The sequence below is a fragment of the Sphaerodactylus townsendi genome, linkage group LG12 (assembly GCF_021028975.2).
Source record: "Sphaerodactylus townsendi isolate TG3544 linkage group LG12, MPM_Stown_v2.3, whole genome shotgun sequence".
Lineage (NCBI taxonomy): Eukaryota > Metazoa > Chordata > Lepidosauria > Squamata > Sphaerodactylidae > Sphaerodactylus > Sphaerodactylus townsendi.
The window spans coordinates 28876-56755 of NC_059436.1; the positions used below are offsets into that span (position 1 = coordinate 28876).

Consider the following 27880-nt stretch of genomic DNA (forward strand, 5'->3'; position numbering starts at 1 on the left):
GTCCTATGGGCCTTCCCCTAAAGGTTTTTTTTCCTGTCACCTGCTATCAGAGATCCAGGGATGCAACCTGGGAATTTCATGTGCAGGGCAGGTTCTCTGCCTGTGACCCAGAGCCCCTCCAAAGCTAGGGAGGTACAGATTCCCCTCAGCCAACCAGGTTAATTTCATTAGACATTCAGAAGTAAAAAAGAAGGCACCACCCTCAGCCACTGATATCAAAGATGACAAGGGAGAACCTGTAAATGGACACAAATCTTGAGGAAAAAACTTTACAGGGGTCAAATGAATGGTTTAGGGGAATTATTTATTCATGTAGTCTTTCATTATATGTTGCCTTTCTCCCCAGCAGGGATCCAAGCAGCTGACAACATTCCCCCCCCTCCACTTTGACCTCACAACCAAACTTGAGTGTTACGTTAGGCTGAGCGTATGTGACTGGCCCAAGCTTCTATGGCAGAATAGGTATCCGAACCTGGGTCTCTCAGATCCTAGTCCCATGGTGGTGAACCTTTGGCACTCCAGATGTTATGGACTACAATTCCCATCAGTCCCTGCCAGAATGGCCAATTGGACGTGCTGGCAGGGGCTGATGGGAATTGTAGTCCATAACATCTGGAGTGCCAAAGGTTCGCCACCACTGTCTAGTCCAACCACTGTACCACAGTGGCTCTACTGTAAGCTCTAACACCAGGCCAGAATATAATAAAACTTTTAAGTCAACAAGGATGGGAGCCCATCTGCACCATCCCAGCAACATCCAGTTCTAGTTTCTACAACCAACAGCCCATATAAACATTCCACAAATCTGTTCCTCATATTGGTGCATGTTTGGAAAAGTTGTTCGAAGTGTTTTGGGGTTGATTTTTTTTTACCTCATTTCCAAAACCTCCTGCCAGCTCCCTTCATACTTTCGCTTCCATTCATTTGCTTCAATCTCTTTAGAGATGATCTAGAAAGAATGGAAACAAAGGAACAGATTTTAGCTCTTCTGATCACAATCCTTCCCTCCCCTCCCCACCCCTTTGGAAAAAGAAAAGCAATACATCCACCTGGTGTTATTAGTACTATTCCTTTCTTTAACATTCAGTGGGGCACAAAGCATATTTAGGGTTGTCTGATGCAAACCCACAAGCTCTGCCTTCAGCTTTCAGTGGCCGAGGTACCTCTGTCTTTGAAAACAGGATGTTCATCTAACTACCCGAAGTCATTAAGCCACATGCCACAGTCACAAAGTTATTTACTATATTGTCTATCCTGCCTTCCTTCACCGAGATTAGAGCAGCATTTTCCCCCTTACAACAACTCTATTTGAGTGAATGACTAGCTCAGAAAGCTTCATGGCAGTATGGGGATTGGAATCTGGGTCTTCCAGATCCTAGTCCAACACTCTAACCATTACATCACACTGCCTCTCAAGGTTAATGTTGAGAGTGATTAACAAAAAGAACTGGACCCCACTTTATCAATGTGCTTCCCAACTGCAAATGATTGGATAATGTTCTGTTCTATTTTTCAGTGGCTAGAGTTGGGAACTTGATTCAGAGACAGATTGCTACTTAACTAGCTAGGAAAACAAATTAACCCAGGCTCCTGGAACTTATTACAGGCAAGGCCAATTTACAGATTTTCATTGTCTGCCATTTCAGGAGGGCCAATATTTCTAACACCCCCACCCCCACCCCCCGGTCTAAGCAGACAAAATCCGTTCCCCTGACTGAATCCAAGCAGATTTATTTAACTCCTTTCCCATCTTTTTGCTGTCCAATGGCAACAAATTCTTGTCTATTTGAGTTCCTGCTGCAATAAATGAAAGTCTGGCTACACATTAAATATGGCAGGAGCTCCAGAATGATAGAAAATTCTGAAGGCTCAGAAACACACATACGCACACTTTCAGTGAAAAAGGGGCTGCTGCCATTTGTATCCCACTGTTGTTGTTCTCAGTGACTACTTCCCTCTAGCTCCTCCTTTCTCCCAACTTCTTAGGAAAAATAGCAGCTGAGCCAAAGTAGAGAAAATGCTGGGAGATCCTTGAAGGGAACTCACAACTAATTGGTAAACAGTAGCCACAGAGGGGTGGGTTTGGATGGGGGCCACTGGGAAGGAGAGTGGGGTGTGTGTGTCAACCCTTTCTTCCCACACAGTTTTCCTAATCTCAAGTATCAGCCAAGAGTTCCAATTTGCCTCACAAACAGAAACACAGGAAACGAAAAAAATTGCCTGCGTAACAGGAAACATATCAGCTCTATGGGAGTATTTGAGGGGGGAAAGTATCAATAAAAAGAGTTTAACCTGCCCCCTTTCAAGTTCTAGCCTTTCCTGCAACAGTTTCTGTAGATGCTCTGCTGCAATATGTCCCTTTCCATATTGCAAGTCATATGTATGCTTATTTAGGAGTAAGCCCCATTCAGTTCAGTGAAACTTCTGAGCATGTCCGCTTAAGCGCTGAGGTAGTGAATAGAGCACACAGAACACGGTGAAGGTTTCATTTTATTTACTTAGATTATTATCCTGTACTACTCCAAAGGCTTGATGTAACTTGCTGTTAAAAAACAAAATCCCAAGAGGAAAAACACATTTCCAATAAGCCAGAATTTTAAAACAAAAGAAACAAGAAAACATTTCCCCAAAGGAATCATCCAACATCTTCTCTTTCCCATGCAGACCCTCCCTCTATCCCTTGACTCTGAGTCCAAGTCAGTGATGAACCTGCCCAATTCTATTCATCTCACCATGCCTCCAGAGGGTGGTCCTCTCAATCAACCTCCCACTCTGACCTGTGGCTTCCTTCAGAGGTGTGACTTATCCTAGGTAGTCCTCCCCTTCCAAATCTATAGCAATCCTTCTCACTCCAAGGCATGGTTCTGCTGTAAGCCACTGGCTACCCTTTCCTCAGCATTTTCTACTCTCTCCTCTCCCTTTTTAAATAAACCCCACACCAGTGGTGGCGAACCTATGGCACTCCAGATGTCCATGGACTACAATTCCCATCAGCCCCTTCCAGCATGGCCAACTGGCAGGGGCTGATGGGAATTGTAGTCCATGAACATCTGGAGCACCATAGGTTCACCACCACGGCCCCACACCTTTCAGCCCCAGAGGTGCATACCCACAGTTAGCACACAGTTGAGTCAGTCTGTTTCTCACCTCCTCTCTGATCAGAGTCAGAACTGCCATCTTATCTGATTCATTGAGGCAAATGGCATCCAAGGGGCTTTCAGCACTCCCCCTCATGCCAGCCGTTGTAACTTTAGAGGACTTCTCCGCAGAACACAGCTCAGAATTGTCCTGTGGAAAGAATGACTGGTCAGGAATACAGCCATCCATCTTGAACTCAATAGCAGTTGGCTGAATTCACTTCAAAGCCCCAAAACAACACATAAAAGAGTTTTGGTAATAATGGTTTTCCAAATTTGTCTGTAGAAAAACTTAAAATTGACTAGTCAATAGGTATTTGTTAGCTATCTTTTGTTGGGATTTTGTTTGTTTGCTTTGTAGGTTTGGAATGTTTATTTATTTTATTTATTTATTTTATTCGATTTTTATACCGCCCCATCCCCGAGGGGCTCTGGGCGGTGTACAGTATTTAAAACAGTGTAATTAAATAACATTTAAAAGCAGCGATAAAACTCCCAATACATTCTCAGTTTAAAGCCCAAGATTAAATTTAGATAAAAATTCAGATAAAAATGTTACAGTGAGTGCAGGAAAGAGCAAAAGATACACAAAGCCAAGGGGTTCAAAATGAACTGATAAACATTTCCAACTCCTAACATGCACTCCAAGTAGCAAAAATAACTATGAAAGATTCTGTTTAGAGATTTGAGCATTTGAACAAATGCAGCATGGACATTTTGTGACTTTTTAACCATAAGCATAAAGTCGGACACCCAAGAAAGCAAAGCCACAGACACGGTTTAAAATAAGATGGACAAAACTAGGTCAGATGCCCCTTATTCTTTCTATAAAACATTTCCGTTTTTCAGTGCATGCTGCCAAGGAATTTTACAACAAATAGTTAAAAACACAACTTATACACACATGTGTGTGTGTATGTTTGTTTGGCGTATGATCACTACCACTAACAAACATAAAAGGAAAGCATTGCAGAACAGTAAAACACTCTCAGGTTTAAAACACACACACACACAAATGAATGGAGTTATTTATGACAGTTCATTTTATGCAAAAAAACCACAACTTTTTATTGTATAATCGCATGGAGGGGGGTGTTAAAAAGTATAAGCTAGCCCCAATTGGTCTCAGAAATAATAAAATAATTTTATTCCATTCAGCAATCACACTCTTTGCCACAGTGCAGCATAGCAGAGACCTTCTCCAAGATCTATCTCTATGCAGCTGCCAGCAGAGGGCACAGGTCTGAGCCTCCGTTTTACAGTGCAAGGCAGGAAACCACGGCCCAGATTCAGAGTCAGTCAGGCCTTTGAAATCCAATGTTCTGAAACTTCCATCTGACTGGACAGATCTCCCTGGCAGCAAGATTTCCGTTCTGATTCTATGTCGTTTCCACAAACCCTTTCAAAAAAATAATGTTCACGTGCCATCCTTCCTTCCTTCCAGCAGCTCAAGGCAACATACATGGGGTTCTTTCATTTTACCCTACCCACTCCTGAATGACAGGTTATGCTGCATGGCAAACAATGCGGCAATGTTAAAAAAATGGCCGGACTTCACCAGCCTGAAGAATATGCTCTTATGGGAGAGGGCAGAATTATTTACCAAGTTTTGCTCTATGAGGTGAGTGATTTGGAAGTGGGAGCTATGGTTATTAACTTGAAAGTCAGTCTTCTCAGGAAAGCTAGCCAAGTGGTGCTCTGCTGTCGGGAATGAGAGAGTAAATAATTTTTTGGAGCAGAGGAGGTCTCACCTCTTCTCATACAGCCTATTCTACCCACAGAGTTCATGAATACTGGGACTCTCTAGAAGTACAGAAAACAGCCTCAAACACACCCAATTCAACCTGCTCAGAATTTCAGTTTTCATTTTTTGTAACAAGCAAGTTTTTCACCCTGACGATTGCAAAGATATGCTTGAAAAGGCAATGCCTAATGAGATGTTAGTCTGATGACAATAGCATCTCTTTGGCCTTTTCTACAACTAGCGAAGGCAGACTAAATTACACAAAGTGAGAGAAATCAGGCATCCATAACAATAATTTTAAAAATGGAGATTCTTGGAAAAAATCATTTGCAGTGACTATGCAGCAGTCAGTGACTGTCTGGTACTCCTGCAGAACTGCAGTGTAGATCACCCTACATACGAACACAACAAACATACAGCCCAGAAACCACACAACACCCCACAACAAACATGGGCCCCCTCCTCACATGCCGAACAATGCACTTTCAATCCACTTTCAATGCACTTTGCAGCTGGATTTTACTGTGCTGAATAGCAAAATCCACTTTCAAACAACTGTGAGTGCATTATTCTGCATGTGCGGAAGGGGCTATGGTGTGAAAAAAGCCACCTGGATCAGGGGTGGGGGGAGCTTTCAATGGCCCATAGAGATGGAGATGCTTTGTATTTCCAATGGAGGACAGACAGGCCCTCACACTTACCAATATACTGCTGAAACCACTGGTCTCTGTTGGGTTGCAGGGTGGCTCCTTATTAAAAGCTGAAGCAAAAGAACACAAGTGGGTTATATGCTCTGAGAGCACTTTAGCAAGGTATTAACTGAAACAAAGGAAGCATCAGTCTGCTCTCAGTTCCAGGTCTCTGCTATTGTCCAAATACATGGGGTCAAATAATACAATATGCTTTTTAAAATTGGTTGGGTTTGAGGGCATGTGCAGCTCCAAAATTGTGCAAATAACTCTCCTCCCCCACCCAGCAGTTTCTGCTCTGGACAATGGCATGGCAGCGGGGAGGGGGGGGAGCCTCTCCCTCCCCGAGTCAGATTGCTCCCTGCAAACTTTAACAACAACCTTCTCTGAAGAAGGTCTGTGGGTGTGGATCCAACATGTTAAAAATGTATTGTGCAGTTTGCCCTGGAGTGTTGTAGGAGAGACTGTGTTTGGGTTGAAAGGGTTCCCGCCCACCCCTGCACTTTGTGGCAATCCTGGGACAGGTTCATAAAGCACATTATACATCACTTCATCCTTCAGCATCCTGCAATTGACAACTGTTGGTTGATTCATACGAATTTTGGCAAGCATTGGATGGTATGAAAAAGTGTGCATGGAATTATGAATGGTCTGAGGTTCTTTTTTCAAACTGTCCTAATACACCGCCGATTAACTTAATAAGGTATACCGATATTTTCGTGCCAGTATTACGGCAGAAAAACTCACTATTTTCTTGAAACCTTATCTAATTTTTTAAGCCTCTATCATATTCCCACAATGATCTTTTTGTAATGTGGCAAGTCTCCAGTGCGTAATCTCTCCTCCCAGGGAAGGCGCTGCCCACTCCCTTGATAGTTATGGCCTCTGAGGTATGTTCCTTTTTAAGGTGGAGCCACCAGAACCATGCAGTATGCAAACAACACAGTCCTGAGCAGAGTTGCACCATTCTAAGCTTAACACCTACAAATATAAAACACAAATATGGCCCACTGGGCTTTTGGAATGTAAATATTATGCCAGAAACCTGAACTATTTACGTGGCACCTCCACATTTCTCTGGCATTGTATCATGCATCCCTTGTCTGGCCAGATACAAATCAGAAAAGATCCCACCATGGGACAAGGTGAAGTAGTCACCTCAGGCCAGAACCAGTGTGGTGTGACGGAACAGAGAACTGGCTTCAGAAGATTTGTATTCAAATTCCACTTAACTACAACGCACTCTTGGTTCAATGTCACCCAAGTCACCAGGTTGTTACGATACCTCCACCACACGCAGTACTCTAAACTCCTTCAGAAAGGAGGGACATTCCTCAAGCAGGCCCCAGTTATTCTGGTGATGATCCCATTCAGCTCAGTGAAGCTTGAATAGAAAAAGTTTCCTAGTGAATTGTGACCTGTGCCGGGGTTGGGTGAGGGTGGGGAGACCACACTTGGATTTTCTGCCTCAGACACCAAAATGTCTTTCCCAAATTTTCCACATGCAGAAAATAAGCAACATCCAAATAAAGGTCCTTCTGTACTTTTTGTTCCCTTATTCTCCCGTCCCCCCACCTTTTATTGCTTTTTAGCAGAAACAGCTGTTTCTCCTAAACCCCACCTTCTGAGGCAGCAACTCAATGGAATGGGACACAACAGGCTGTTGGTATTTGCATGAGGTGGTCAAGAACAGCTGTTTCTTCCCTCAGAATGACAAGAATGCAAGTGTCTGACCAGCCAGGCCCTCAAGCCAATTGCAAATTTCACATGTCCCCTTCTATTCTTATCCTCTGGGCAAATAAATACCATCTCTAGCTGTAAATAAGACACACAGAACATGCCTTTGCAGTATCTCTTTACTCAGTCATGGGGGGGTCCCCGAGTCCTGCATTGTCTGCTAAAGCAGCGGTTTACAAATTGTTCGGCAATTAGGCAACCATTTCTACAAAGAGAACATCCACGGTGCTGAGGATTTGTACGTCTGTAGAAGGGTACTCTAAGATGCTCGCTTCAGTTCACATGGGAAACCAGAGTGACCTGTCCTGTGTCACACATACTGCATGATCTGACAGGATGACCTGGAACACATCCTACGAATTGTTGAGGGAAAGCTATGGTGGAAAGCTACAATGGTTGACCAACTGTCTTACAAAAAAGTTCACCAGACATCTTGTTGCTAAGGAGTCCCTGATAAAATTCTGACATGCTCCAGGGTTTTCTGTGAAAGCCACAGTATTTCACAGGCAAAACTGAATGCCTATGGTCTGGAAAATGAGGGACAAGTTGGGCTATAACATATGCAATAAAATAAAATACATAACTCTTTCTGAGTTAGTACAGATGCTGGCCCTGGACGCCTGTCAGTCAGGAGAGAAATATTTCTAATGGTCATCACCTTTCTTAGCAGTTAATCATCCCCACTGCTTTGCTCCCATCCCCTAGAGCCGTGGCGGCGAACCTTGGTGGGAATTGTAGTCCATAACATCTGGAGTGCCAAAGGTTCGCCACCACTGCCCTAGAGAAAATTAAGCACTTAAAAGAGAGAGAGAAGATAAAGAGATGGAGAAAAGCAGCCACAGGCTTTGTTATCCCCTTTGGTTTTCTCTGTCCTGCAGCCTGACTACTTGAGAAGCCGGAGTTCCAGAGGTCTTGGGTGTGAGTTAAGTGCCATCAAGTCACTTTCAACTTACAGCAACCAGATGAATTAATGTCCTCCAAAACTGTTCTATCCTTAAAATCCTTGCACAGGCCTTGCAGACCGGGTGCTGTAGCTTCCTTTACTGGGTCAATCAGTTTCCAGAATTCTTATTTGCTCCTAGAAAATGTGACTTACTGTGGATTATGGTCACAACACTGAAAACAGGGGTGGTGGTTAAATCCTCCTTCACATGTTTCCTTGACTGAACCCTCCATACCTTCCCCTCCTCTTTCTGGGGATAAAGCAGCAAAGGGTATTTCCAACTATCTAACATTTTGGATGTTCATGCTGCTGTTATCACTACCAACTGACAGTTCCAGCTTCCCAGTGTTCTACCAGGCAGAGGTGTAGCTCCAAGGAGGCTGCAAGGGGGGGTGCGTGACACACCGGGGACATGGCCCTGTGGGAGCGTGGCGGAGGCATTCCAGGCGTGGCAGCGGCAGAGGATGCAACAGTGTACCGGGCACTTTCCCCCCTTGCTACGCCTCTGTCACCTGGTCTTAGTGGCTCCCGGTGCTCTCATGATTAATATCTTTTGTGGTGCCCATTTTTCCTCCAGGCAGAAAGCCCTTACCATTGGGCCACAGGGCCCAGCAATTAGAAGCCATCAGCAGTTGGAAGGCAGGGATGTGAGCAGAGGACTAACTTCCCTCATCATCCTCTCTATCAACTATAGCAACAGCATCTCAACATTCTAGTAGGCCTCAAAATGTCTCCCCCCGCCCATGTTTTAAAAAGGAACTCTGCAGTTCAGTAACTAAATCTAATGAAAAAATGTTGCAGATTTCACTTCCAGACCACACTGGAAACCAATATGGCTGAAAAGCAGGGTATAAATACATTAAATAAATGAAGGTTTCGTTTGCCTTCAAAATGCTAAGCCCACTTCATTAAATTTCCATAAACCCAAGCTAACCAACATGATTTAGTTAACTGCCTGCATTATTGACAATTGCTGAGACAAATAAGCCTATAGGATTCCACCTCACCCCAGGCATTTTACAGCTCTCTCATATGCTCCAAAACAAATGATTTTAAAGCAGAAGAAAGTAATGGCCACATACATTCAGCCTGGCACTTCTAGATGCCTGCACCTGGAAACCACTGACACTGATTAAACGTTGCCTGGGCTTTAATTACGCCTAAATGCACTGGTTGCAAATTGTACTGGGGAAAAGAGCACAAAAGCAGCCAGGAACGGTATCAGCATAGACAGGCTCAAAAGTACTAAGAAAATGCCTTCAAGGGTTTGATCATTAAGAGCTCACTATATTGGCCTGCATAATCTAACTCCTGAAAGCATTAACAACACTGCACTTCTGAAATCCTGGCAGCTTGAATGGTTCTAAAGTAACTGGTGAATATGTGCACTGGAATGTCAACATTAGAGATGGTGAGAGTTCAGGAAAAGGAAGGGTGAAGATACTGGATTTTAGAATCTTCCTTTCTCAAGTGGTTACCCCCATCCATTTCAGGTCAGGTCGTCCAGCCCAATGAGGGTTGCCCATTTAAAGATTTAAGGGACAGGAGATGGAGCACCAGTTTTGCACAGATATGCTGACATCACTTCTGGTGAAAACTGGAACTGACAGCGTGGGTAGGGTTGCCAACTTCCTTGTATGGCTGAAAATCTCCTGGAATTACAAATTATCTCCAAACTACGTAAACAGCTGATTATTTCTTCATTTAAAACATTTATTTCACTTCTGGGGGAAATGGCTGCTTTGGAAGGTGGACTACGTGGCATTACACCCCGCTAAGATCTTTCCCTCCTTGAACCCCATTCTGTCAGATTCCATCCTCAAATCTCTAAGTACTGCTGAACCTAGGGTTGGAGTGTGGGATATTCCAGAGGGGGTTAAAATTCAACAATGAACCATAGATATCTGCAAATCCTAGAGCTTTCCATGCCCTCACTTTGGTCTACATTGGATTTGGGGGTGAGAGAATGGTAAGGAGGGCTTCCAGAAACACTGGAACTAAAAAGGCCCTTAAGCCTTGGTTAGCAGTAAAAATACAACAGAACCTAAAGACCTGATGAGTTCTGGACACAATCTGTTAGATATTCAGTAGACATCCCACCAATTAATCTGTTTACTCCAGATCATTTGGGTCAGGGCTGGTCTACCCACCACTAATCAAAGGTTACTTGGTTCCTACACCCCCTCCCCCTGCAAAAAAAAAGAAAGAATTAAGGTTGGTTATGTACTGCATTAGTAGATCAAGTCCAGAAAATCTTCAGTAGATTATTAAATAAAGACCACATTTAATCAATGAAACATAAGATTCTGGGCACACTCTAATTTGTTTTAGATCTGCAGCATTCCTACAACAAGGATGTGAAAAAAGTAAATGCTAACAATAGCCAGCTGTTCCAGAAACGCATAGGAACAGAACAGCAGGAACATAAGAATGAGATAGGTGAGACAGACAAGGCAGTTAGATAAATGAGGAGGACCCTACTGGTTTAGACAGCCAAGCAGGGCAGTAGCCAGATTCTAAAGTCCAGGGGATGGAAGCCTATGAAAAAAGGCACCATGACACATATCAAATAGTGGCACAAGCAAGAGCCTGGGGAGGAAGAGCTCGGCCCTGGGAGCAAGGTTTGGGCTGGAAGGGGTTTTTTTTTTAAAAAAAGTACCACTTTTAAAAAATGTGTTCAAAGGGAGTGGTCGCTCCCCTTATACCTCATAAGCGATGCCACTACTACCCAGGTTCACGTAGGCCAAAATCTTGATTAAGCAGATACTTTTGGGAAACTCACAAGAAGTACAGGTAGTCAATCACACTCCCCTGTTGCTTGTCTTCCAGAAATTAGAATTCTTTCTGCCTCAGAACCTGAAGGTCCTGTTTATCTGCCATGACAGCTGACCAATGACAGAAAGCTAGAGGTTAATTAAATGGTTCCCAGATATAGTTGGAGGAGATATAATATAGCAACCTTGCTAAAGCTAAGCAGGGTTGGTTCTGGATGGAAGGCTGCCTGGCTATCCCATGTGATCCACTTGGAGTTCCATGATGGTGGGATGTGTGTGTATATGTATACATATGTATATGTATATGCATATGTATACAGTGTTTTTTTTAAATGGACAAGTGGTTAGTTAATTAAATTGCTAAACTGGTTGATAGCCCTCCCAGAACCACATATTCCATGATCTATAATATTAAACAAAAGAGAGGTATAATGAAGAGAGGGATGGTACTCATACCTTTTCCTGAGGATGAAAATGTATGATTTATGGCAGACACAGGAACATTGGAACACTCAAAGTACTCCAGGTCTTCTTCGGGCTCACCTTTCACCTCTGACCCAGCTGACTTCTGACTAGAGGATGTAGAAGCCAATTTCTCTTCATCTGTGGCACTTCCATCCCGACTGGCAAGGTCTGGGATATGGGATATGAGTGCTCCATCCTCTTCATCCTGAGCAATTAAGAAGACAGTTTAAACAGGGCTGAGTCTACCACTACAGGTTTGGGAAATACCTTTTTTCAGTTTTAAATGGGAACCAACGAAAGAACAGGGGAGGTGGGGTAGCTTTAGATGCCTAAACCTGGAAGCCACCAATACTGACCAAAAGTTTCAGCTGCTTGACCTTTAAATGCACTGGCTGTGAACTGCACAGGAGAATTAAGTGCTCTCAAGAACAGTGGGAGTGAGTCAGCATTTAGAAGTGCTAAGAAAATACCAAGGATTTTATCATCCATAAAGAGCTCACAATAAAAGCTCACTAGCATGGTGATTAGACTAGACCCCGCTTCGAATCCCTACTCTGCCATGGAAGCTTTGGCCAGTCCTTCTCAATCCTACTTCACAGGACTGTTGTTAACAAGGATACAATGGAGGTGGGGAGAGTGATGTGGAAAGCTGCTTTGGGGAGAAAGGTGGGGTAGAAACATGTAAATAAATACACAAATCACTTTAGTTCTTGCCTATCAAGCTCCTTAAGGATTAACAAAACTGTATTTTCTAAAGATGTCCCAGCAAGCAGTGCCAAGACTGGAGATGGAATGAACTTTGGAAGAGGGAGAAGTGCGAACAGGACATTCAGTCTTAAAATTCTCTTCTCCACCAATGCATTTTTGGATCAGATTCTAGACTGGCTGGCTCAATCCAAAATGGATCCAGATAAAGGGATGAAGCTAGGAATTCCCATGTCTTGGAATTGGCATGGCCTTCCCCCAATCTAAGCTTGCTTCCAGTGTAAGGAGTTGCCCTACCTTAGCACAAGCATCTAGAACCAGAGACTGTGTTTCATATTTCTTCACCTTGCAGCCGCTTCTGCAACAAGAAAAGGAATACATATCAGTATTAGGCTTTCTGGTTCTTGGGAGGAAAAGGATGAGAGAGGCGGAGGAGGTTGCCATTTGGGCAACAAAAAAAAGAGGAAGGCTCCGAACTTAAACTGATTCCGCTGAAAATGCAGATTTCAATGACTTGGCTATCATACATGTATGCACTTCTTCCTAGAACACTGCCTTGCTTGTCCTCAGATATTGTTTTAGTAGTTTAAACACGGGATGTAAGCACTTCATGCTCTACCTTGGGAACTGTACCTCTAGAATATTTATTTCTGCTTCCCCGTCCAAGCATTCATCCAGTTTCAGCCATCTATATAGGAGAAAGTTGACGAATAACAGGTTCAGTTCCCTCCTGCAGGTCACACATCAAGGAGGCTCCTGGGAAGGGCATAATTATACTACCAGGCATCCTCCATCACCATGCAATTAACCAGCAGGATGTGTGTGGGGGGAAGCATACTTGGGCGGCCTTCTTCCTAGATCCCCTTTTGCTGGTTAACTTTCTGCTTACATTAAATACAAATGATATAAAGAGCCATTTGAACCATTTGCGAAATATTGTGATTTTTTTTAAAAAGTATGATGCAGAAGGCTTTCCTGAAGTCAAGAAAGGAAAACTGATACCCTTGCTAAAAAGGGTTCAATTCCTTTACAGCATGGATCTGCATGGCTCTATAGCTAAACATAGTCCAGTGGGAAACTAAATACGGATCTACACAAATGAAACCTCTAAATCAAGGTATTTTGTAGAGGAAGATGGATACTATGTTATTCAGTGTGAGAAAAGAATGGCAGGAAAATATTTTAATGAGATACATAGAGCTTTGCAGAAAGGAAAAGAAGTGAAGAGTTGCCAATAAGTTCATTGTTTTCTTCTGATGTAATATTTTCTTCATTATAGCCATACTCTGTATCATGCCTAATATGCTATACTAATTCAGATTTCAGTAATCCTAGTCTCCTAGCACACTGCTCATTAGATTTCTCATCATACTGATCATACCGACTTACACTAAGCTCTTTGTTTCTTAGTACGGGCTGTTATCGGTTTACACTGTGTAATCAACTTTGAGTCTCAATGAGAAAAGTGGATTATAAATATGGTAAATACGTACATAAAATCAACGTGAAAGATTTATACCAGTGCACCAAATAATTGTGCTGGGTGCTCTTGTGTATATTTAAAATGCATTGTGAAATCTCACGGGTGCCACTTCCTAATAAAAAGGGGAAACAGCCATTGTTTGGGCTGTAGAATCTTTATGGCTTGTAAACATTGAGTCAGTAATGTACAGTTATACATCGTATGTTTACAGTAGTGTAAATGACCATTCTTACACTGTTTTTTGTTGCTCTCTTGCTCTGAATTTTGAAGACTCTTTAATTGTGAAAATTGCTGATTCCAGCTTTAGAAAAGGAATAGTCACTTTTTTTATATAGGAGGTAGTAAGTCTCTCCTATCGGGTCCCATCCAGTTTTATAAACGAGCCCTTATCTACTGGCTTGGTCGGCTTTGTGTGGGTGGCGAAAAACAGACTTCTTGGTGCCAAAATTGCTGCAGGACTTTAATCTCCCTCCCTTCACCCAAACAGACCCCATCCTCAATTTTCTCCCCTCTCTCCCCTCTTCAGCCCTTTTATAGGCAGCTCACTCCCGGTCCATGTTTTCCCAGATTTCACTTTTACCAGCTCTAGATCGATGTATCGAACATTCTCCTATCCCACCTCCGGGGGGTGGGGGGGGTGGGCGGTATAAAAGTCAAATAAACAAACAAACAAACAAATCTCTTCTCTTCCCTCTAAATTTCCGCTCTAAAAGGTGTGCTGTAACCAGTCTTACATGGTGCTATTTCCAGGAGGGATTCCCATGCCTCCATGGCCACAAAAAGAATAACACACTCATGCAACGAAACAACACACAACATCTTAGCCCTAAACACATTCTCTTGACTGATGTAGAATTGGGCCTTTTTCTACACCAAACAGTTAAATGATTCACCCACCTCCCCAAACAGCCCCCCAAAGAAACATCTTTATTCTTTTTATTACAGATAGATGAAGTAAAAAAGAATTTGCACCTGAAAGAGAACAAGATTTCATAGCCATCTCCAAAACTTATCAGCAGTGGTCTTCAACACATCCAGACTTGTAATTTCCCCTTAAAGTCAATTCTATCATGTTTGCCTCTTCTCCCCACTCCTGCTTATCGCTCTCTGCCTAAGGGCTGAAGTGAAAGATCTGTGCCTGCAAGGGGCATGCTACCTCTAATGTACCTTGTTTATCCTAGCCTTGCTTCTGCTCTTCCAGTTTTCACTTGCAAAAGCTTTCTAAAGCAAACATTTTGACTCCTAATAACTTGGCTACAAAGCTTGGTGGCTGATCTTTGGTCAAGCCAAAGGAAAATGAGCTGATGCACTTCAAGGGAGACCAAGACATGATGCCACCTGCTTGATGGTCTCTACTTGTTTTCCTTTTTGCTAGGAACAAAGACAGGAAGCAAAATACCCAATACCACTGCAAGGGAGGATACAAAGGGAAAGGTACAGCACACAGCACAGCAGAACGTAATCTCCAGGAGCACCAGATGTGGAGGATTGCTCATGCATACCAAGGCAGTGTGCACAATTCATGCTTGGAGATACAATAGCAGCACATAGCATCATACCTTTGGTTTTACATCTGTATCATACATATCTATTGGTAACCTATGGAGAATTAGACATTAGACTCTCTTTCAGGCAACCAGATAAGGAACCTGTGGGAAATCTGCCTCCTCCCTGTGATGAACAGAAGGCTGTCCTGCCCCTGAAGGCAAAATCAACTACTCAGGTGAATCCACAGGAGTGCTCCAGTCAACTTCAAGAAGGGGGATCACAGAAGAAGAAGTAGTAGTTCGGTTTTACCTCTGGGAGAAAGCGGTGACAGCCCAGGTCTGGCTCAGAAACAAGAGCAGACAGGGTGAAAGGTAGCTCTACCTGGTAGAGTGGCAGAGTGGTTTAGCTCTATCTCTGGGAGAGAAGAAAATGTCTACCTCTGGGGATGAGCAGACATTGTATAATTTAGTCTGGCTCTGGGGAAAGGACAGCCTGGTATGGGTGGAATCATGCGTGTGAGAGAGGAGCCAACCTAGTGGCTAGTCCATAGAAGTCTGTCAGTAGCTGGAAGCACTGTGGAAAAGTCTAACTACTCTCTGAAGCCGCAGCCGGTTTACATTTTTGTGCCCCTGTCAGGTTTTTACTTTGTCTACCTAGAGACCTGGTTTGTTCCTTTAAAACCAACCTGCAAATAAATCTTCTTAGTTGTATTTATATTAATGCAGCCTCGGATATCTTAATAATGAACTGTGCAACGCAAAACATACCTTACAGCCACAAAACCAAAGTCTATACAGCTGGAAACTGCGGGGAAGGTTTATAGTTCAAAACTAACCAAGATCCCCAAAAGCTTAGGAGGCTCAGTAGGGGAAAAAAAGGCTTGTCACACACATCCCATCTTCTGGCAGTCAATGGCAAGTATACTAAAAAACCTCTAAGCAACTGTGGTAAATTTACATGCAGCCCTATTTTACACACAAATGTTAAACCAGTTCTCTCCATCTTACCTCAACTAGGCAACTAGAGATCAGATGGTGGCACTATGGAACTCAATTTATTTTTCAGCTCTTTGCAAAACCAATCACATTTGCATACTGGCTCTGAGTGACAAGAAATGCATCTTTTCAAGCATGTCATAAAGTGTATCATGGACAAAGCTGTTCCTAACTTACACAGGCCTCAGACTTCAACGTCCCTTGATGCAGAAGTCAGGTGATTCTGTCAAATTATTTGAGTTTAATTGTCTTCTGAGCACAGAGCTCTAATAACGGGCCCTTGCTCTCATTTCTGCCAATCTGTCAGCCTGTCTGTATTCTTCTTCTTTTGGGGGTGGGTGGTGGGTGGTGGGGTTGGTGGCCAAGATGGCCATATCTCCAGCATACAATCAGACATCTGGAAACATTCCTGCGTGTCTCAATAAATTTTGATATGGTTGGGAGGGCACAGCTTATCTTACCCTAAATAACACATAGAGAAAGCTAATGGACAGTTTTCTAGGACATCTGAAGTACATCCTGGGGATTGTCTTAATATCACCCCAGTTCTTCTGCCCAGGGAAGCAGCCTCACCTTCCCTCATGGTACAATTATCAGTGAGAGCCAGACCAGACATGGTAGTACCCTCGTGGTCCCGACAAAGATGACAATGCCATTTTAAAGTCTTTTAAAATTGCAATGCGGTGTGCTTGTGCCCCCACAAGACTTTTCAAGGGCCAAAACAGTTGTGGTCGGTTTGTGGCTGTTTTGGCATTTGATAATGCACGGTGGGAGTGGGGGGACACAAGACCACCTCAGCCTGCCACACTATTATTAAATGATGGCAAAAAGGTGATGGCATCTTCAGGGCACAGTGGGAATGAAGTGCTGGGCCCAGATCAAACTGCAAATGGTTAACTTCAGCTTTGAATGCTCCTTTGCTTTAAAAAGCAAACAGACGCAAACAGAAACGTAGCATGACAGGGAAAAGGTTCTAAATCCCTTCGCTTTACTTGCTGAGCTGTTTTTCTATTGGCAGGGAGCTTTTCATAAGTACAGGAGAACATTCCAAAAAGTATTGTCAAAAGCTTTCACGGCCGGATTCAACTGGTTGTGCTGGGTTTTCCAGGCTGTGTGGCCATGGCCGTGGTTTCACACACAATGTGAAACAGACTTTTCTCTGTGATACACCTCTGAAGATGCCAGCCACATATGCAGGTGATACATTAGGAACAAGATCTACCAGACCACGGCCACACAGCCCAGAAAACCCACCACAACCAATTCCAAAAAGTGATTAGCCATCTGTAGTTTGAAGTGTTGCAATCTATTCTACCATCTCAAAATATTACTACTGCATGTGTGTTTGGCCAGACCAGAAAGGTACTTGTGTTCTTAGGATATCCCCATGCACACATCTACAAAGCACTGAAGGCAAGCACAGAGCAAAGATACCACCCATGTACCACAAACTGCAAGGACTGTGGCCTCTGGAGCGCAGACTTATTTACCCTTGAGGAAGCTCCATCCCTTTGTCTCTTCAGACAAACCTGTTCACAGTCTGAGAATTCCTTACCCAGGAATTAGAGAAAAGCCCTAATATCATTTGCCCGGGCCACACAGAACACAACAGGAAGAGAAGGAACAGACACTGATCACATCGTTTTTCAGTAATGCTATGAAAATGCCATTAAAGGTTTCAATTCAATTCAGTAACGCTATGAAAATCTATTGCAAATCTGACATGCTGGGAGGGCTACACAGCCATCTTCCCCTTTCCTCATTCCATGGCAAGCCAAGCTGTCAGATAAAATAACATCCTTTAAGAGGAGGCTGTGAACAAGAGCCAGACAACAAACTACAAAAAGAAAAGGTAAAGGCCAAGAGGAAGCTGCATGCAGCAGAGACAGAAGGCCAAGGGCGGGTGTGGGGAGCCCAAAAGGGAACGAGGAAGAAAGAAAAAAAGAGTACTTACAACAGAAAACAGAGAAATCTCACTTGCTCAGTAGTCCTGATGCACCAATAATGGACAGACAAGAAAGACAGGCAGAGAAATGGAAGGGGGAGAAAATAAAAGCATGTGAAAAACCTGAATATACTTCCTCCCTACATAAAATGCAAAGTGTAACTTTATGGATGGGGGAAGCATGCAAGAAGAGATGGGCACTTCAAATGCTCACTGCTGCTGGGAAAATAGGACATTTCTAAAGAGGGGAGCTCCTAGTCTCCACTGTGCCTATATTAGTACTGCACGCCTGGGTGGGACTATGACTCAGTGCCAGAGCATCTGCTTTGCATACAGAGGGTCCCTGGTTCAATCCCCACCATCCCTGGTAAACACAATTAGGTTGCATGTATGTATGAATGCATGCATGTATGAATGAATGTATGAATGCATGTATGTAGGAATGTATGTATGTATGTATGTATTCATTTATTTTATTTAGTAGGTGATGTGACAGACCTCCATCTGAAACCCTAGAGAGGTGTGGGCAATACAGACCTTGATAGACCAACAGTGATGGCCACTAACCTGGATAGCTTTAAAAAGGGCTTGGACAGATTTATGGAGAAGTCAATCTATGGCTACCAATCTTGATCCTTCTTGATCTCAGATTGCAAATGCCTTAGCAGACCAGGTGCTCAGGAGCAGCAGCAGCAGCAGCAGCAGAAGGCCATTGCTTTCACATCCTGCATGTGAGCTCCCAAAGGCACCTGGTGGGCCACTGCGAGTAGCAGAATGCTGGACTAGATGGACTCTGGTCTGATCCAGCAGGCTAGTTCTTATGTTCTTATGTTCTTAACAGTCTGAGATCCAGTAATAAGGCAATGTCATGTGTACGCAAGGGTCCAAAAAAAAGGTATAGTATGTTGTACGAAGAATTCCCTTCTGTTAATTTCTATTATTAAGCCAAGTTTCTAGCCTTTGCAGCTACACAACTATGCCTGAAAGAATGTTGACAAGACCTGCTGAAATATCAGGAGACAGAGAGGTGGTCAAGAAAGATGTCCAGAGGCTGGAGACAATTTTAGCATTCTTCCTTTCAACATTTTGAAAAATGTACATGAGAAAGTAAAAAGAACCCTATGTAAAATAGAAAAGAATTTCTATCAGCTGCAGGATTCAGGCCCATTCTGCATGGGCCAATTAAAATGGGTTCAGACCCGTTTAAAGAGGGGGAGGGAGTTAACACAGAACTCGCCCCCCCAAACGCTGCTAACCCATTTTAGTGGCCAGAACCCGGGTTTAATAAAATCGCCTATTCTGTGAGTTTTTTCCTTAAACCCAGGTTGCAAATGCTTACTGGTTGCCTGTGCGAACTACAGCAAGCAGGTTCCCTCCACCATTATGGTGGATTCCCCAGGCAGCTGCCATTAGAGGGGATACTCTAATAGGTGGCTGCCAAGCCATGCCATGAAGTTAGGTGGGGGGGAGGGATTCTCGGATGATTCTCAAGTGGGGGGGATTCTCAGTTGTGTGGTTCACATGGAAACACTGTGTTTCTGTGTCAACCATGCTGCCTTTTGTCTCCAGGATCCCAGCGATCTCGGATGGCTCCTGCAACTGCCGTGCAAATGGTAGCAGGGCAGCAGGTAGAAGTTTCATGAACCCATTGCTGCCTGTGCAGAATCAGCCTCAGACAGCTTGAGTATAGAATTTCAATTATTTCAGCACAGTTTTATGCATCCTTGCTCACTGCCACCCACTGTATCAGAAGATACGATTTTGGGGGACAAGTTCTCACTGATCTCAAACTGCCCATCTCTTACAAACTTGTTGAGCTAATATTTGTTATTCTGCAGGGCATCTGAAGTGCTGCCTAAGACCAGCAGTAACTACCTTCTTGCTACGCACGCCAGCTGCTACCGTGTACTGAATTTGTACCCAAAACTGGTACTCACTTCTCAACAGTGTTCCCAATTTGGCTGGAACAAAACAGATTGGCAGCATTAGGAATGGAGAGCCGTTTCAAAGAGAAGGAGGTCCCTATTTCCACGTAGAAAGGATCATACGTGCACATTTAAGGCTTCCTATGTACCCAGCACACACAGGCAGGGCAGTGCTGGCTAATATCACAGCAGGTTACACTGCAATAACACAAACCTTTATGCAACTGGCATCCATGACAATTTAGGTATGAGCTACAGACGATTTCTTGCATTGACAAGTTTCCAGAGTAGAATTTGCTTCATAGTTTAGGACAGTGGTGGCGAACCTATGGCACTCCAGATGTTCATGAACTACAATTCCCATCATCCCCTGCCAGCATGGCCAATTTGCCATTCTAGCAGGGGGATGATGGGAATTATAGTCCATGAACATCTGGAGTGCCATAGGTTCACTACCATGGGTTTAGGAAGTTCTGACACACAGTTTTGCTAGTATTTGCTGAACTTTGAAAACTTGATACCTTAAGAAACAAAATATATTAAACAGGTGACACAAGTGGTGACACGGGTACCAGTTCTGACACCTTCCCATGCACAGGATCAGTGTAACTCTTCACACTGTATTGCTCCTCACAGCTCCAAATCCTGTCATGGGGGAAAGGTGCTTCAGGCTTCCCTCCCATATCTTTGTTGTCAGTAGAAATGGCTATGGGGGTTGTTGCCTCTTCCTTAGCACAGTCCCCATGGCAGTTTCTGCCAGCAAAAGCAGCACAGGAAGGGAGTCTGAAGCTCCTCCTCTCCCCTTGCAGTGTCTGAGGCTACACAAAGCAATTGAGTCCTTTCAACATGAGTTACACCGATTCTAAATGTGATGAGTTGGGCACCTGTGTTCTGACTTGTGTCATATGTATTGTGCATTAGAGACACGGAGGAGGAGATGAAAGTCCTATCTAAATGAGCTGAGGGCACTGATACTGCTCGCTCTGAGCACTTCCAAACCCTGCTTTGCAATTCTAACCTTGGCTCTTACGGGTTCCTTAACTGTACTTGGAGCGCTAAATAATTAAAACTTAATAATTAAAGAGTGAAGGACTGGAAATGCAAAGGTCTAAAGATGCCTTGGGGAAAATATACAAGCATCATTTCTGCTTTGCTGGCTTTCCACAAGACTGTATCGGGTTTTCTGAATCCAAGGTCAGTGGATTTCTGCCCCTTTTGCAATCCAACAAGGACCAGCTCAAGTTATTCTGATGTTTTGGGTGAAAGTTATTTTTTTCTCTTCCTCAGCTACATTCTGTTTGTATGGCAAAGGAGGAACAGTTTCCTCCTCAAGAGGACAACATCTGAGTTGCCTCTTCAAGCTTTTACCAATCAAAGCCCCCTTTCCCAGCTCTGTAAGAATGAATTAAAAACTGCATTCATATAATAGCTGCATGACAGGAAGCTTTCAAATGGCACCTAATTATACTGATACATTATTATTAATAATAAGAATAATCAGTTATACAGCATGTTTCAAATATTCAACTCTTTCGTGTACATAACCTGAATCAAAGTTAATAGAATTTTCTTCTCCTTGTCCCAACAGGTACTTGGGGGTCATCTAATTATACTGATGAACAATGGGTGTCCATAAACACAGCCATCAGATGCTTAATTGAAATCAAAACTTGCCCACCTTCAATCTTGGCATACCAAACCCTGTATCTCTTTTAACATCCAGAATCATATTAAAAATCAGGATTCCTTTCCAATCACGTAGGTTCTAAATAAATGCAACACAATATAACAAAATTGTTCTACACTATACTGCTGTAGACAGAAGAATCAGGCACTCCTCTGTGGGGGGAAAAGAGACCTTGTACAAAGAAAGCTATCATAACAAGAAGAAGTCATAGTTAGGGTCCTTTCACAGACTTGCTAATTTTCTGTGGACAGCCAGTGTTAGCATATGAAGCGGAATGCAATCAGACAGTCTACCCACCTGCAGTTTAAAGTGATACAGTCCAGGAACAATTTCACTCCTATGAGTCTCTTTAAGCATTGCTACTTATAACACAAATCCCACCTATTTAATCATGCAGGGGAATTAAATAGCTTGAGAGTTTCTGGGAATTTTGTAATGCCAACACTTGCTCACTGAACAGTTCTAAATGATAGGGACATTCACCTCTGAATGTCTTCCTGCACCTCATAAACAAAATGGAGAATGGACACAGCTTAGTGGTACAGCACATAACAATGCAATCTGTGCTTGGCATCAATAGTTTAAAAATTCTAGGCCCTGAACAGCTAGAACAACCTCAGCCCAGAAACTGGTGGATTGCTCTGACTAGTGGACTAGACAAGGTGGATTTACAACCTGCTTTGGAAAAACCATTTCAACTAGGAAGGGCCTTCATTCAGTGGCTGACTGGTGCTCTGTGAATAAAAGCCTCGTGCACAATGTCCAGCATGTCCATTTAAACTGTCTGAGGATGTAGGCCAGAGAAATGTTCATGCTACGCCAGCCTCCATTAGCCTAGCTCCGAATAAAGCGGATCCTTACACCTGTGTCTCTAATAGCCTATGATTCCATCCAAGTGCAGAATTCAGCATCCCAAGAATCTTGTTTAAACAACGCAAGTTTCTGGCCTTTATAAGTGAGAAGGTAGGTTTGAAAGAAGATTTTCCACACCCCAAATGGATGAGCCCCGTTTTACTACAGCTGGAAACACACACGAGTCATTTACCCCCAAAGTTTAAAAGGTAAGAAATAGCTATCCACTAACATGACTGTATCACTCTAGGACCTCCTTGTTTAAAAGGTGGCAAACCAGATTCAGCAACTCGTCAAGAGATGCAACAATCAGCCTCTTCTGGGGGGGCTAAGACTGTCCCATCTCTGGTATGAGTGATTCCTCACTTCACTCACTACAGAGACGCTGCAGAGTTATCTATCTATTTCCCACACCCCCAAGCAGAGGCCGACTGGGAACAGGAGCAGTCAGAACAGAGGTTCTGCAGGTAGCCTTCTGTGGTGGGCGAGGGGATTAGCCTTTTTGCACTCATGGAGGAGGATCTAAATGTTCAACTGACAGCTCTCTCGTAAGCACTGGTCCATATTCTGGGAATTGCTGGGTCAAGAGGCAGAGCTTCAGAACCCTGAATAACTCCATGCCCCTTGTCCATGACTAACATAAAAGTAAGAGATTCAGTACATACAAATATTTGCAAAATTCTGCTTTGCTTAACATGAACAAGGTATTTCATCTTTGCAAGCCAGAGGGCTACCTCCCCATGGGACACAGCCAGAGGTCCCAAGGTCGTCATCACTCACGTTATCAACCGTGACTTGGCCTTCTTTGGTGAGGCGGAACCTTTCTTCAGTTCACCTCCCTGGATCTCCAGCACCTGGGACTCCAAAATCTCGTTGAGGCTGTTCTCTGCAGTGGAGCAGGAGTCAGCTCTGGCACCAGCGGAGGCCTTGAAAGGGTCCGCTGTCTCAAAATTATATGAACCCTTTTGCAAAGGTGGGGAGCTCTGAAAAGCTGAGTTGCTCCCAAAGGGGTTAAAGTTAGGATCGTCCCACTGGCTGCTGTCCACCTGGTAGGTGACCTTAGGAAGCGGCACCTCAAGGGCATCAGAAGCGGTTGCTTTTGTCACCTGCTCAGGACCTGCCAAAGGTCGGCTGGCACCACCTCTTTGCCTCTTAGGAGATAATTTGCTGGCAGGCTTTCTGCCAGTTTTCCTCAGTGGGGCTTTCTTGGCCTCCATGCTCTCTCCTCCTTCCGAAAAATCAAATTCTAATCTCACAGCCTGGCCCTCCAACTCACTGGCTGTCCCCACACTGGACTCCTTTGTGTCATTCGTTGGAAGGTCAAAGCCTTGCTGGGATGCAGGGGGAGAATTTTGGAGCTTGGAGCCTCCCATCACAAACGGGTTCATGTTTTCGTTGTACGCCTCTGGGTCAAAGCGGTAGGAAGCTTTAGGTACAGGGCTACCCTCTGGGGCTGTTTCGCTTTCAGCATTCTCTCCTCCCATTTTCTTCTGGAGGGCAATAGGTTTTGCTCTCGGGAGTTTGCTCTTGCTCACGAATGCTTCCCCGCTCAGCTTGGCTCCTGCAGACCCTTCAGCTGGGACCTCCGTGTCTTCTGAGGGTGTTCTCTGCTGTTCCTCTGCAGTAGCTGGCAGCACAGAGCTTGCTAAAGTTTGGTCTAGAGCTGACTGTTCCAGAAAAGCCCTTTCCTCTGCAACAGCTCCAAGCGGTTCTGCAGACAGTTCTGCTGTGGGCGCACAGGGAGTCATGGATGAAACCTTGCCAACGTCGGAATCCAATGCCAGCAGCTTGTCGCTCTGAGGGACTGCAGTGTCTGCCTGCAAATCATTCTCAGCTGGAGCTGAATTTTTCTGCTGCAAGGTCTCCTCTAAAACCTTGGCTACCAAGGCTACATCACTTCCATGAGATGCTGGAAAATAAGAGAGACAGAAGAACCAGGTTAAGAGAACACCATTTATATAAATAACTCTGCAAAGAGTGAGCTTCAACCTGATTGTTAGACCTGGGAAACACATTATAAGACCAATTTTTAAATTTTATCAGGAATATTCTAGACCTGTGCCTGGACCTGAGGTTGGGGCTCATGTGATTTAAACATTTTTTAAACCCTGCATACATAAACTTAGCATGTCAAGGGGAAGGCTATGTTTTATCATCCCCCCTTCCCTTTGCCTCCTTGTTTTCTACACAGAGGAGCATTCAATCATGAAGGCCGCCATCAGTAGTTGAAGAGATATAGCCCAGACAAAAGCTACATAACTCTGTGAGAGCTAGGCCTCTGCTTGGTATGCTGCTTTTCAAACTACCTTTCCAAAGATAGCAAGTTATTTTTTACATGACACTATTCATTGGCTGCTCAATTCAAAGTAATAGCTATCATGTACAAAGACTTTCAAGGCCTTGGACTCTCATATTGGCAAAAGTACCTCTCCATCTATATATCCTACCACAACAACTTCGCTCATCTGAGCAGAGTCTTCAGCAAGTGCCACCCAGCAGACAGGCAAGTTCAACAACTGTCTGTATACAAACATTCTCTAAGGCGGCCCCTGCTTGTTATGTTTAATAGTTATGCTTTGTTCAGAAGACAGCTCTGTCTGCAAATTTCTAGTCCCCTTACATTGCTTATTAGAGTAAACATCCTATTGATTGTACTGACTTACACTGTGTAATTTGTGTTGAATTTCAGCCCTTTGGGGATTGGGCGGTATAGAAATCCCATAAATAAATAAAATAAAATAAATAAAAAATTCTCTGCCTGAATACCAGTAAACAAAAGTTGTACAGCAGTGGTTCTCAACCTGGGGGTCAGGACCCCTTTGGGGGTCGAACGACTTCAAAGGGGTCGCCTACGACTTTCTTCATCAGTATTCTCCATCTGTAAAATGGATAAATGTTAGGGTTGGGGGTCACCACAACATGAGGAACTGTATTAAAGGTGGCATTAGGAAGGTTGAGAACCACTGTTGTACAGAAACAGAACAGTTTTAAATGAGGCTGGATTGTGCCTTTTGCAAGCAATTGACCACTAAGTACCTTATTTATCCATAGCAAGTAGATCTTCTGCTGATGATAGAGAATTTATGACTGAGCAACAAATTCTGATTAATTTATTAACATTTGCCTATCCCAGTCAATTCCCATATATTACTCATGGCGAATCTAAAGAATTTGCAATTAAAGTTCCATCCAATTAACTGTTTATATCATTCAACTGTTTATATCATTCAACACATGATACTGGAGATGTGCAATCAAATCACAGGGTACAATTTTAGCTGCAAAATGCAGCCATGGGAGACCCTGACATGAATGAAGCTTGCAATGCCAAGTAATAGGAAAGTTAACTCCCCCGGCTGTTTTCCCAATCAAAAATGCACCACTACCAGTTGCTTTTAAGTCCAATAAAGAAGCAAGTCAGATATGTTATCTTCTTTTCTCTATAAGAACTATAAACAGGTCCACAGGGGTGGCTGATCGGGAAAATCAGCACTGGGGAAGGGAAAAGAGTTAAAAATAAACTGAAAATGTCTTACACCTCAGCCCTGATCTGAATGCCCCTCCATCACATATTTGTGAGCATGGTGTAGTGCTTAGAGTGTCACATTGGAATATAGCAGACTTGGATTCAAATCCACACTCTGTCACAGAGATTGCTTAGTGGTCTCAGGACAAAGCTATATGATCTCAGTCAGACTAACCTACCTCATAGGGCTCTTGTCAAAGCAAAAAAGAAAAGAGATCTATATGTCATTTTAAGCTCCTTGGGGGAAGGGTAAGATAAAGATTTACTAAATAGACATGCTTTCGGGATAAAACAAGTACAAAAGGGAAAGTTGGGAGATTCTATCATGGAACTCCAACACAACCTGCTACCTGACCTCACATATGTGAAACTAGAGGTGCTGAATGGCTCAGCTGCATCCCTCCACAAAAACAAAGCTACAAGCTGAAGCGGGAATTGACATGCATTTTGAAGAATCTGCATAACGTATTCCAACAACAGAATTGGGAAAGGACATTCATGCCGAATTCTAGAGAAAGAAATACAATGAAGCAGAGAGTGTGGGAAAAACCATACAGCTACAACACCCACCCACGAAACATCTGAAAACAGCTATTCTTAGAACAGGCTAGCAAGAAACAACACTTAGCGTGTCTGGTCTAGGAACGCTGCACCATAGTCAATTTAGTCTTTGAGATCTTTATTCTTAATAATCATAAGATGGGCTATAAGTAGTTCAACTAATTAATCAACTTGTGCCCCAGGACTCAACTAGACAGGTGCTGTTCCCCACAAATCTTCACTTTCCTTCATTCCCACCAGATCTAGGAATTGTTAGGGCTTGCTGCAAACCTTGGTCTTCTCAGGATTCATTTGTAAAGACTGTGGGTGGGGGAAAGCAAGAAAGATCTACTGTGAGATAATAAGAGGGTGTGACAGGTTTCTGCTAAACATGTCTATTTGGGTGCAATCATCGCTGAAGCTCCTGTCAACTCATCTGAGGTGACTGTTGTCTGTTTTATTTATTACGGGAGAGGCCCAGGGCGGGGAACCAAGAATCCCTAGCATCCGAGCACAAGCACAAATAAAGAAATCAAGGGTGAGCTTGACAGGACCTCAGCAGAACTGAGAAAGCCCCTCACCACTTTAGCAGCTGCAGAAAAGTTATTTCTCACAGAATAGCTACCCTTACCCCGCAAGACCTAAAGGAAAAGCAGACATTACTCTGTTAGGGGTATAACTTGGCCTGAAACTTTTAATGCCAAATATGGAAGATCCAAATAGCATCCCCCCTCTCAGACATGAAAGCAGCTGGAAAGAACTTAGGGAAAATAGTTCTTCCATCTGGCATGAATGATGCTGCAAATATCAGAAGCGTCTGGAACAGTTTTATGGGCGAAAGGCATCCCACTTCTGATAGAGCAGACTATGTCTATGTGAGTTCAGCTAACAGTACATTTGTGAGTCTGGAAAGTTATGAAGTGGTTAGAATGTCAGAGAAGGATTTGGAAGACCCAAGTTCAACTCCCTCCCCTTTCCCCTGAGAAGTTGGTAGTGACCTTGGGTCAGTTACTCACTCTCATCCTAGTCTATTGTCTCAGGGTGGACAAAATGGAGGAATGAGGATAAAATGGAGGAAAGGAGGAGGATGTGAGCCACTCTGGGGAGAAAAGCAGACTCTAAATATTCTAAATAGATAAATATCCACAGCACTGCTTGAACACTCTATTGTGCAGCTGCTGTTCATTTCAATGGAGATTACATGGATTGGACTTTGCAGTCTTGATCTGTCCATCTCATGCATTC

The 27880-nt window shown here is 43.6% G+C and overlaps 1 protein-coding gene across 4 annotated transcripts in view; it reads right to left on the minus strand.

The window, feature by feature from the left end:
* The window catches only part of TACC1 (transforming acidic coiled-coil containing protein 1), a 75758-nt gene that overhangs the window by 8509 nt on the left and 39369 nt on the right, over nt 1–27880 (minus strand). For 2 of the 4 annotated variants that reach the window (XM_048512378.1, XM_048512376.1), the window contains exons 3-9: nt 23350–24478; nt 18115–18150; nt 12492–12552; nt 11481–11694; nt 5583–5641; nt 3148–3288; nt 873–949 (exon numbers count right to left, since the gene is read on the minus strand). In XM_048512378.1, coding sequence (XP_048368335.1) covers nt 873–949; nt 3148–3288; nt 5583–5641; nt 11481–11694; nt 12492–12552; nt 18115–18150; nt 23350–24478 — 1717 coding nt within the window. The remainder of the gene's footprint in view (nt 1–872; nt 950–3147; nt 3289–5582; nt 5642–11480; nt 11695–12491; nt 12553–18114; nt 18151–23349; nt 24479–27880) is intronic. The other 2 variants (XM_048512379.1, XM_048512377.1) reach the window with 2 other exon arrangements.